At 46.4% G+C, this 12,110-nt stretch overlaps 1 protein-coding gene across 1 annotated transcript; it reads right to left on the bottom strand.

Annotated features, from left to right (window-relative positions):
- Positions 1-8,297: 8,297 nt before the first annotated feature.
- On the bottom strand, positions 8,298-11,882 carry LOC136521920 (uncharacterized). Its single transcript, XM_066515693.1, has 8 exons — positions 11,506-11,882; positions 11,229-11,369; positions 11,013-11,105; positions 10,806-10,932; positions 10,062-10,165; positions 9,691-9,771; positions 8,871-8,956; positions 8,298-8,759 (listed from the first exon to the last, which is right to left on the bottom strand). Exons 1-8 carry the CDS (start codon positions 11,872-11,874, stop codon positions 8,540-8,542), a joined length of 1,221 nt encoding a protein of 406 aa, XP_066371790.1. The 5' UTR covers positions 11,875-11,882; the 3' UTR covers positions 8,298-8,539.
- Between the last annotated feature and the right edge of the window lie 228 nt (positions 11,883-12,110).

Here is a 12,110-nt window from a genome sequence, read left to right as displayed (position 1 = left end):
GCCCTTCCAGTCGGACCCGACTGGGCCTCTCGTAGACTCCACCTTTCTCCTTCCCGTTTGTAACCCCACTACAGACTTCGAGCACCTAGGCTTAGGAATAAAGTCACCAACCGACCCAAACTAGACATTGGGCACGTTGCCTGAACCAGTATAAATCATGTGTCATTGAGTGCTAGGCCACCTCCGATCACAACATACAACAAAACTACAAATATTCACTAGTTGGTCACTTTCTGTACCGACACACACCTCTGAATTGTAGCTTTGTTATTAATCGATAACGCACCCGTGCAATCCTTGGTTGGTGGAGTAAAGCGGTGATGGGCAGCCTGTCATTCTTCCAAACTGTCTGCAAACCCTGATGGGCAAGTGAATCTCGACCACATGGAAGAAAATAAGAGGGACGTCGCAGCGATACTCGTCTGACTCATCCCTAGTGATAGGACTCAGATAGTCCTGGAGCTCTGGAGCATCCCAAGGACACCAATGCACCTGAAATTTCGTAATTGAGTTAGGTTGTGATATAGTGTACATCAAATAAGACACATGTATGATAGTAAAGAGAGCGTAACCTGGTGCTGTGTCAGGACGTCGAGACCATCCGTGTACTTCCTGTACTTGCGCCTCGCATTCCCTCTAACTAACTTTGCTTCTGTCCAGATATACAGAGCTGTAGGGAGTGTATCCTACCCGTTCCATTGCTGCATTGAACACGTTAATGAATTAGCCATTAATAATCTCATCATATGTAACTGCCTCGAAGAATATAGTGAACCAAAGTACTTACCGGTAAACCATTATTAAGGGGCCTCCCAACATGCCATCGTTCCCAACACCAAACCTGGAGTAGGTAGGAGCAACCCCCAAGGTTCGCATATCCTGAGGTGCGACGGCAGGCAACGCATAGCTATCGATACGTCCATGCTAGGATTGTGCTGCCCCAGCTGTATGGCGCTATGTTCTCCCATGGCTGGCGTAGTATGTCAAGGAAGATCCAGCTGATGGTGTTGCCCGAGGCGTCTGGGAAGAGGAAAGCACCAAGAAAGTGCCAGAGCCACACTCAAGCGAACCTGTCGATCAGAGCCTCCTCAGCCTGTGGATCTAAGTAATCAAAGCGCTCTATGATCCAGGACATAGAAACACTAGAACTTTTCCTAAAATTGACTAAAGAAAATGAGACCCGATGGCTGTAGAAAAGCAATGCAAGTATTAAATTTGCTTGAATTACTTACTTATTTTTCTTGGATGACTCGTCGTCCGGTGGAAGAAAGTCAGTAAACTGAGCCACCAGCTCCCTCTAGTGATCGTTGTCAACTATCCTTGTCACTAGAAGTCCCCCCCGACCGAAGGCCTAAAATAGTCTTCACGTCCTACATGGTCAAGGTCATCTCGCCACAAGGTAGGTGGAATGTGTGGGTCTCAGGCCTCCACCTGTTATAAGAATAGAATGACTGTTAGTTGCCTCAAATTTGTTACAAGAAAGTTTACATACAAAGAATGCACTCACACCTATCTACAGCTACAGTAAGTAGTGCTGGGTCAAGGGGCGGAAGACCATGGTTGACAACATGGACAAGCTCAAGGAAGCTGGCACGCCGTATGTACAGCGCATAACGCTTGTCCTACTGGTGCGCCCTGGTGTGCGTGCGGGGCCTCAAAGTAGGCAAGGCCACCTCTGCGTCGTTGTCATTCAAGATGTGTGCTCGGTGCTGGTTGTCGTACTCCACCTCAAGAATAGGGTACAACGGGTGCTGCGTAGGAGGGGCCATCCTGTTACAAATTGATAAACAAAGCGTTAGAGTATTCAAATTAATAAAATTCAAATTAACATTATGTAGCATTGCAAAATTTGAACTACTTGTTATGCAATACAAACACATTATGAAAGCACATGTATATATTTAAAGTAACATTAACAGATATATCACGCACTAGTAACATAAACAACTTCACTAGGAATATAAGCATTTGACGAAACTTCATGAAATCATCAAAATCGACGTATCACGCACTAGTAAGTACCGATATTTGTAAACTAGTATCTATACCCAAAATCCCTAACTAAATAACTAACTATAAACTAAATAATAAATACATAATCAATCCCTAAACCCTAAATCCTAACTATACTAGAACACACAACCTCAAACATAAAAACTACCTACGTAAATCACAAACAAATTCACTAACCTAACTATCCTAAATCACTAACTATCCTAAATGAATAACAACCATAAAACCCTAACTATCCTAAATCACTCACTATCCTAAATCAATAATAATCAAAATAATATGAAATCGAGAGGGAGGTACTTTAGGAGTGGTCGGCCTTGACGCGCCGGCGTTCGTGGCGCGGCCGACGCAGGCGCTGCGCGGCGGGAATGGCCGGGCACGGCGTGGGCGGGCGGGCGTGGGCGCGTGCGGGCGCTGGCGGCGGCGGGGCGCGTGCGGCTGGCGGCGGGCGATGCGCGGCTACGGGCGGGCGGGCAGGGGTGCGTGCGGGCGGGTGGCCTCGCCCGCGATATTTATTTGGCCCAGCCGCGCCATGCTCCATGGCGCGGCACTGCTGCGCCAAGATCAGTGGCGCGGCAGTGCCCTGCCACGTCAACGGCCGTGAGTTCGGTCGTTGCTACGTCAGCCTGCTGTCGCGCCACCATGCATGGTGCGGCACATGCATTTTGCCGCGCCTAAAAAAATAGGCAGTGTTAGATTTAAAATTAGTTATCAAAAAGTGTTAAAATTAAAAAAATGTGTTGCTGCTGACAACGATGGCGCTTGCCAATTCCTTTTTCCTACAGCCTACCGATTGGAATTGGAATGGATCAGCTTGCTTTTCCTGTTTTGTTTATATGATCTCATCAGATGATGCTCCCACTGTCCTTGGATCTCCAACAGTGGCTAGCCACGGATGATGATGCTTGGTGGCTCAATGTCAGTGTAACCACCGAAGTTTTTATTTTTTGCTTTTTTTTTGAAAAAATTTCATAAATATGTCCCTAGAGGTATGATTTCAAAATCTAGACCCTTAGCTCAGCGCCATCAATGATGATGGCACCAAGCTTACATGTCTCGGTGTCATACATTCTAGCACCGAGCTCGGGGCCACGTTGGCTGTGTGGACGCTGACATGGCAGCCAGCTCGGCGTCGTGGATCTTGGCACCATGGATCCTGGTGCCAAGCCCTCTCCTACGTATGGGCCCTCTCTTCCTTTCTCTCTTCCTCTCTCAGTCGCCTCCGCACCGCAACCCCGCCGAGCCGCACCACCCGCGCCGCCCTTCCCCGCCCGCGCCCACGTGCCCACGCGCCCGCGCAGTGTCACCGGTGGCATCGAGGAAGAGAACGCAGGCAAACAGGTGTAGGATCCACACCCTGCAGTAGTATCCAATTGTCTCCTCATCTGCCTCCTCGGGGCACTGTGCGAACTCTTGCCGGAGCCAGGAGATTAGAACTCTAGAAGTGCGAGCCCCTTGCTCGCCAACCTCACGCCCAAGGAAGGCCTCTACTCGTGCTCTCCAACCTTTAGACCTGCACTGCCCAGTCACTATGTTGCCATGAATCCTCAGGCCTAGCATCTTCTGACAGTCCTAGAGCGTGACTGTCATCTCTCCGAAAGGCAAGTGGAAGCTGTGAGTCTTCGGCCGCCTCCTATATTTTAGACAAAGTAAGATTACATGTCAAAAAGGCAAGCGCATGAACAAATGGCCATGAATGGAGGCAATGATTAAAGATAATACCTGTCAACCAACGCAGTTATGGCCGTTGAGTTGAACTTGGGCAACCCACGACGAACCTGAAAAGAGATAACATCCAGGCCAGCTCTTTGTAGGAAAGGAGTATACCTGTTATCGTACTGCATGTCCAAGAACCCATTGTGGGTTCTAGGACAAAGGAGTGGAAGATCCTACATGGAATAAAACATAGTCTCCCGTTACTTCACGAACACATGTATGCTCACAAAAATTTGAATAAAACGTATAGATTATTACCTGCCCCTCCGCTATGAGACGTCCTCGGTGGGTCGTCTCGTACGTCGGGTCGAGCAGGTGGAATTGCGCCATCCTACAAAAAAAAGTCAATGAAATAGAAATTCAGTATATAATGAAACATAAACTTAGAAATGTACAAGTAATTGACACAATTACAAGCATAAATTGCGACATACATAATTAATTGAATGAATAGGACAAATATGAATTAATAAAAACAACCAATAGTCGCACCTCACTAATCTGCCAATGGCAAGTGCGTGAATTGTGGCCTAGTCTACCACACTTGCCGCACTCGTACTGCTCAGGGTCAGTAAGAAATGGGGTTCCTCTCCCACGTCTCGTTCTTTTGGGTATCTGATCCATAACCATCCTGTGCCTCGTCCTCTTCCTTGATCCACGCTTGTTCCAACGGTAAGCTAGATCCGCAATGTACTTTGGCCCGTCAGATGGAGGCCACTCTCTAGGGTGCTGGAAAGGCACGAAGCGGGGGCTCCATGTATGCACAAGCATGTCGACACTAAACTCGTGAGGTATCCCGCTCTCGATATTATAGTTGTGATGCCTAGCTGCTGCCACCAAATAAGAACATAGAAAGTGGTACTGCCTTAGTTTACCACAAGTGCATGTGAAATCTTGGAGGATTACCATATGCATCCTCGACTCTCGAACCTCACCGTCAGACGTTGTACCGCCCCTATGCTCGACCTGATAAGTCCCTATGGCGTGGTCAAAACATGTAACCTCATGAGTGACAGCCCTTTCATTTGCCTTCTCTAGATGTGCCTTTGGTTTCAGAGCCCATATCTCTCCATCACTACGCAACTTCAATGCATGGGCGTGTCTATCGTTGAACCAGGCAACAAGCTTGTAGAAGGTGAATTGAACGATTGCATTCATGAGCATACCATGTATCCCCAATAGCAACTTATTGAATGACTTCACCATGTTGCTGCACTGAAACTCGTACCTCCATCCACTAGCATTGTGAGCTCTTGTCCATTTCTCTAAATCCCTCATCAAACCTGTAAGCCATTGTCTACCTTCTGCATTTGATGCAGTTCTGACCTGCTCCAACTTTTTCTGAAAGTACTTGTCCTCAAGCTATCGAGCACCCTCCTAGAATAGATCAAAGTTATCCTTCACACCATCCTTCCGAAGTAGATTCTCGGCAAGGTGCTGAGTACACCAATGATGGTGCAAAGGTGCATACTCCTCTATCTGCTCTCGCACGACATTAAGTATGCCCTGGTGCCTATCAGATATGATGCCAGCCTCCCTGCCAGGTCCAACCACATATATCCAGACTAGCCTCAAAAACCATCCCCAACTGTCATTGTTCTCCTTCTCAACCAATGCAAATGCCAAAGAAACTAACTTGTTGTTCGCGTCACAGGATATGGCTATAAGAAGTGTGCCCTGGTATTTGCCAATCAAGAATGTACCATCAATGAAGAAGACGGGACGACAGTGCCTAAAGGCCTCGACACACTGAGGGAAGAACCAGAAAGTATGGAAGAATATCTGCCTCCCATCCTTCCATGCATTTGGTTTTGGGATATACTCATAATGCATGCCTGGATTCACTGCTTTGATTGCATTAAAAAGTACTAGCAGCTGCTCATACCCATCCTCCTAGTCCCCATATATCATCTTCCACGCTCGCTGCTTAGCCCTCCAAGCTTTACCATAAGTTATCACATAACCTCCATACAATGCCTCAACAGTCCTGATAATTGTCCTAACTTTCATGTTAGGTTCTCCCTGCAATATTCCCATCAACCGCCTAGCAATGAGGGTAGATGTCAACTGTCGATGCCAACACATGGTCAACACAATTGTGTGGCCTGACAACTTTTGTGATCTTTCACTTTCCGGTGACCTTTTGCTTCCTTACACAAACCCTTCATGGGCAGTGTTCCTTGCCACACACAACTATGTAATGGCGCTCCGCATATGAATGCAAGACCTTGTAAGGTCTCTTTCGTATAACTGCAAACGCCTGCAACCACCTCTTCAATGCAGGGAGGTCCTTGAATACCCTCCCATTCTCAATTACCATGTTAGGGCTGGCCTCAGGAGCCTCTAGGAGCCCATCATCATGTTCTTCTGCACACGCCTGATCAGAATGAGCAAGATCGTTGAACTCGTGAACTCTTGGATCACGACGGCCGGGAAAGATATGCCTCAGCATCTCAACATCACTCTCTGTTAGCTCTCCAATAGGACGATCATCATCAGAATCAAGAGCCCTTGCCATCTCATATGGCTCCGAATCATTCATAATTTCAACACTATTGGAGCCACAGAATCCATCTCCATAGAGCACTTGTGCAGCAACTGTGGGCACATCCACATTGTCAGGAATGTCTACTGCAACATAAGTAAAAAAATAAGGAAAGAATGAAAAATTGGATGTAAGGAATGGGGTAAGCTCCCAATAACCATGCGGATAAGATACTTACTCAGATGATTCTATGTCAAAGGGATCTCATGAGGAGGATCTGCCACAACATCATGAGTCTGACAAGCATCTCCAACTAGCATATTGGGGGCAGATTGAGGATCGGGAACCGTAGGTGCATCCATATCAGGTTCCGGAACAGGAGGGTCGAAGTGTGCCTGCTGACCCATTGGTGGGGAAAATCCATGAGGGATGGGATCAACTAACACCCGATACACAACCATATCCAAACTTTGGAACTAGCACTTCATAGCCGTCTCACATAGTTTTTCCACTGGTCTGCGCACCAAATTGGGATCATCTTCCTAAGGATGTTGGGAGGGGAACCTAGGTGAAGTACACCCTCCACTGCGATGCCATCATCATCATCACCATGGCAATGTAGCCCCTCCTGAGCCCTTGCAACCAACTCACTAAACGAAGGCTTCACATTGAATAACACAGGCACACTTTGCATGTCAACAAACTCAACATATCCATAGCGATCTCTTTCCACGGTGCCTCCATGATATATGTTCACTAGATTGTCCATCTAGTTCAAACACAACGAAACATATGTCCTTTAGTCCAAAGATAATAAGTACGTATATATATACAGTGTACTCACTAAATAGCTATGTTTCTATCTATCTACATATCTAACTATATATATGTACCTATGTATCTATGTTTCTATCTATCTACATATCTAACTATATCTATGTACCTATGTATCTATGTTTCTATCTATCTACATATCTATCTCACTAGATCACTAATTAAATCAACTACCTGAGTCATCACATTAACTAGTAAATAACAATTTATCGAACTACTACATTACAATAAAAGCTAACTAACTAGCTACATTGCATATTCACAATTTTTATCTGGCGTGGCCGGTCGCTGTAGGGCCCAGGGCCGGCGGTGGGGCGCGACGGCCCTGGGCGCGGGCGCAGGGCCGGCGCGGCCGCGGGCGTGGGCGCGGACAGCCACCGAGGGCGTGGGCCTGGGCACGCGGGCGTGGCAGCGTGGGCTGGGAAGGCCGGCGTGGGCGGTGCGGCGGTGCGGAGGCGGCTTTGAGAGGAAGAGTGAAAGGATGGGAGGGCCCATACGTAGGAGAGGGCTTGGCACCAGGATCCACGGCGCCAAGCTCGATGCCAAGAACCATGGTGCCGAGCTGGCTGCCATGTCAGCGTCCACGCCGCCAACGTGGCCCCGAGCTTGGCGCCAGAATGTATGGCGTCGATGATGGCGCCGAGTTAAGGGTCCAAATTTTGAAATCATACACCAGGGGTATAATTGTGAAAATTTTTCAAAAAAGGGCTAAAAATAAAAAATTCGGCCCTGGCCGTGGCGTCAGCTTCGGACGGCTGCCTCCCTGGCAGTGGTTTCGGACTGCTGCCTCCCTGGCAGTGGCTTCCGCGCGGAAGAGGGCGGACCCTGGGGCGGGTGCTGGCGGCCGGCCGTGCCCTGAAGACTGGTGGTGACTGGTGCTCCCGATCGCGATCGCGCCGTGCCCTGGCGACTGCTACTCCCGATTGAGCGGAGGACGTCTATTGCGTGACTTCCACGAGTTTCCTACTGACGTCGCATGTGGAGAGGACATCGATTGCGGAAGGTCCCACCTGCCATGACCGGTTGTATCGGCAACGCGAGGAGACGATCGCACGGAGGGCAGGAAGGTGAGGTGAAGTTTTTATCGCACCAAAACGGTGTCTCCTCTTTAGTCTTTTTAGTTGTGAGAGATAACTCAACATCTTTATCGATGTAGATGTGAATACTCTTATCGTTCGCTCGCTTGCTTGGGCTCACCTTCATATGACAGACAGTTTTGGGCCAAAAATTGTCAAAACAGAGCTAAATCAGAAGGGTAATTGAACCACGTTTGTGAGAATCCAAAAAATTTCTTCGACATTAGCAGTAATAGCTCACATCAGTGACAACTGAAAAAAAATCTACAGCACTGAACTGAAGATTTAGTGACCTATAAAGAAAGGAAAAACTCATTGACAAGCTGATCAGCTCCTAAATTCTACAAGAAGAATGAAAAACAGCCTTCCACTTGAAGGGCATACCATGCTCCTCTGCTATTGTGAGTTCCTTTCCCTATATGCAGTTTCTATTGTGTCTCTGTTTTCGAGTTATTGATCGGCCTAGACGAACCCGCCTGACAGTGAGAGCATCCAGCAAGATACCTAACGAGCACTCCACTGCCTCAGCTTGCTTTTCCAACTCAAATGCGCTGAGCTCAGGCCGCAAGTTCAACTCCCAGAGGAGGCCAGCTGCAGCTGCCGCAGTGCAGGTACGATCCCACGCAGGCTGCGGCCTGTTCAGGTTTATAAAGGAACATAGTATGCACAAATAAGCATTTGAAAAGGGGGCAAAGGTAACGACAAATGAAAGAGACGATAAGAACAAATAAAGTTTTTTAGCTCACCGTAGTTTATGCATCACTGAGGCACAAAGTGTAGATAGTGCGATACAAGGTATATCTTCATCTCCCCATATTGCAGTCCATCTCTCCTGTACAAGATAAAAGATATTAGGTCATATTTAGCTACTTGTATCTCACATGTGAACATACCTACTTGGTAATTGGAGTCCAAATCTTAAAACTCCTGATTGGATAGTGGCAAGTGCCATGCAACCCAACCCTATTCTACATCAATCCAAATGTAGTCTGCTTTTGGATTGTTCTGAATGGTTTTTGGTCAAGGATTTGCAAGTACAAATTTGTAGGAACTTATCAAGAATCATCTACGAAATTATACAATCTAAAGGCTAAAGGTAAAACTTTTGATGTGAAACCTACAAGATTACCATGCAGCCCTGCAGGTATGAGAAATACCACACTATTGTATGTCTAGTTCCATCAGATATCATTTATCATTAAACCTCTACTTAAATTGAGCCAAATTCATAAAATAAAAGTATTTGACATAATAGTCAAGAACTAAACCTTTGAAGTTCATTCTATACTCCAGATTCGTTGCTAAAGGGTCATCTATTTTGGGACGGAGGGAGTATGTACCAAACTTAGGAGTCTTGGCCAAATATTTAATAATAATGTACACATCCATCGATTTAGTTGAATGTGAATGAATTCAACAAGTGGGACAAACATGTCTGTGTAAATGTAATCAACATGCCAGACCCAGCAGCCAGCAGAAGAAATATTTGCAATTCTGTGTTTACTGGTAGTCTAGACAGCCTAATAAAGAATGCTTGGGCCAAATGAGAAATGCATTGAACTGTACCTTCAACCTTCTGTACAGCGCAGCAGAATTACTCCAGGTACCATCAAGCAAAACAAAATTGAAAGGTTCATCCTGCAAACTCTGCATTGCAGAAGTTAAATCATTACCATTTGCCCAAATGTTGAAAGTTGATAGAGGAATTAGTTCCAAAAACCACTACATACTCAACGAATTGAATCATTATGGATACTTGATATGATGGATGAAAGGTGCTCATGAAAAAAAAATCCACATGGAATATATATGTATAAAAGAAGGGAGCACTTCATGAAAAACATTCACACGGAATATATGTAGGAGTATAAAAGAAGGGAGCACTACTACTTTGCTGCAGTGGAAATCATGGAATGCCATCGAAAAACAAACACTACCTCATGAAGGTCAGATGTCAAGGACAAACCATCAAATTCAAGGTCTTTAACTGTCTTGGGGGTGGTACTCTTGTTTGGATATAGAACTGAGATCTTCCCCTTTCCTGAACGAACACCACATCAGAATAGAAGTGAGACATTTATGAAGAGAAGGGGAAAAACACATGTCCTAGCTGAAGATAGAAATATGACTTATGCTAAATGATTGATTCGTGCAGAAATCTTCTGCAGATCACACAAAAGTAAATGCATTCTGCATTCGTTTACACGAAATATCAATTTGTACCATAGACAATAATGCATCAAAGGATGCAGTTTCATGCTGTTAGGACCAGGTCAAGCACACAATGCATCAGTAGAACAGTTCACAGTGATCAAAATACGTGCAAAGAGAAAAAGAAAAACAAACAATGCACAAAATTTCAATGTGAAAACTACATTAACAGAACCATAGAATCCTGAATGTCAGTAAATATGGACAGTTACAGGCCCCAATCTCCATTTCTCATAAACATGACAACCCACAGTGAAAGAGGTAACACAAGGGACACATTCATTTAAAATATGTTGAATATTCCAAATTAGTCCATACATTATGATATATCATGTTATAAATCAGCAAGTGCACCCGAAAAATCTAAACTACCACACAGAAAATGAATAAATCAAGATCTAGCAAGCTCTTAAAACAACATCATTCAACAATTTATATGTTTGAGAAATCAAGGATGGTTCCAAGATCACCTGAACTCTGAAATGCATCCCACATGATATCCTCATGCTCTTGGATACCAAAGAGGCATAACTGTGCAGCTTGGATGCCAAATACTTGCCAGAGTAACTTTCCTGTGTTATTCTGGCGCAAAAAATCCTGTAGAAAGAAATATGGTTACACATAATAGGAGGAAATAATAAGAGAGTACTGCACAACCCTCTATGGACAGGACAGACCTTTGGGTGCATATATAGCCAGAATTTCACCCCCTTCCAAAGATTGCAAGGAACAATATTTGTGCACATACAGTCTTCGGTTGGTAGCCAGCACTGCAATTTCAGAGACAGACGGATCACTTTACCACACAATTGGAAGGAGAGGAATCAAGAAAGTTGTGCGCAGCACTGCTCAAGCGCTTGCATTGTTGAGGTTGAACTTGGACACCACAGTACCTTCTGGCACAGATACCCTCTGCACCCTAGCAAACGGCAGCCAATCTGCCGCGCGGAGAAGTACTGCAGCTTCTGGTCAGAGTCGGCGAGCCTCTCGTAGACAGCCCTGTGCTTCTTGTCCTCCACGTCCTTGAAATTGCCCTGCAAAATCCAGAAAAATCAAACCAAGATGCGTCAGCTCGACTCCTGCTGTGCGCGCACAGAAGCCAACCTCCAAAGTCTAGGGGTTGGTAATAAATGGTAATAAAACAATAAGGAGGGAGGGAGATGACGTCACCTTTAGCTTCGAGCCGACGCCGCCGAAGCGCATCTTCTCGCTGGCGGCGGCCTCCATCTCGAGCAGCTCGTGGATTACACTGGCCACCGCGGCCGGGAGCGGCGAGGAGGTGCCCCAGCGCCGCCACTCCTCGTGGCTCACATCACCCCAATCTCCGGCGGCGGCGGCGGCGACGGCCGTGGGGAGGGCTTCGTCCTCCGCTTCCACCTTCTCTTCGACCGCTGCCGGATCGGTGGAGAAGGCCATGAGGGAGCGCGCGAGGGGAGGCGCCCGCCGCAGTAGGGGATACCGCAGTAGGAGGGGCAGTGGGAGGCTGCGGTGGAAGGCGAGGGCACCGACGGAGGAGACGGGAGGAATAAGGGCAAGCATTTTTTTACTTCGCTACAATCTGCCTATGTTTTTGCTCGTGTCGACGCAAATGAGAAACGGCGGGCATTTGCCTGGGCGTTCATTTCCAGAAGGAAAAAAAAAAGTCTACTTAATCCCTCACCTTTTATACTTAAATGAGAAACGGCGGGCATTTGCCTGGACGTTTATTTCCAGAAGGGAAAAAAGTCTACTTAATCCATCACCTTTTATACTTGTCTACTTCAACCCCACTATTA

This window comes from Miscanthus floridulus, chromosome 18 (assembly GCF_019320115.1).
Source record: "Miscanthus floridulus cultivar M001 chromosome 18, ASM1932011v1, whole genome shotgun sequence".
NCBI lineage: Eukaryota > Viridiplantae > Streptophyta > Magnoliopsida > Poales > Poaceae > Miscanthus > Miscanthus floridulus.
Note: the sequence above shows the minus strand (reverse complement) of the source record. Positions and strands in the feature narration are given on the sequence as shown.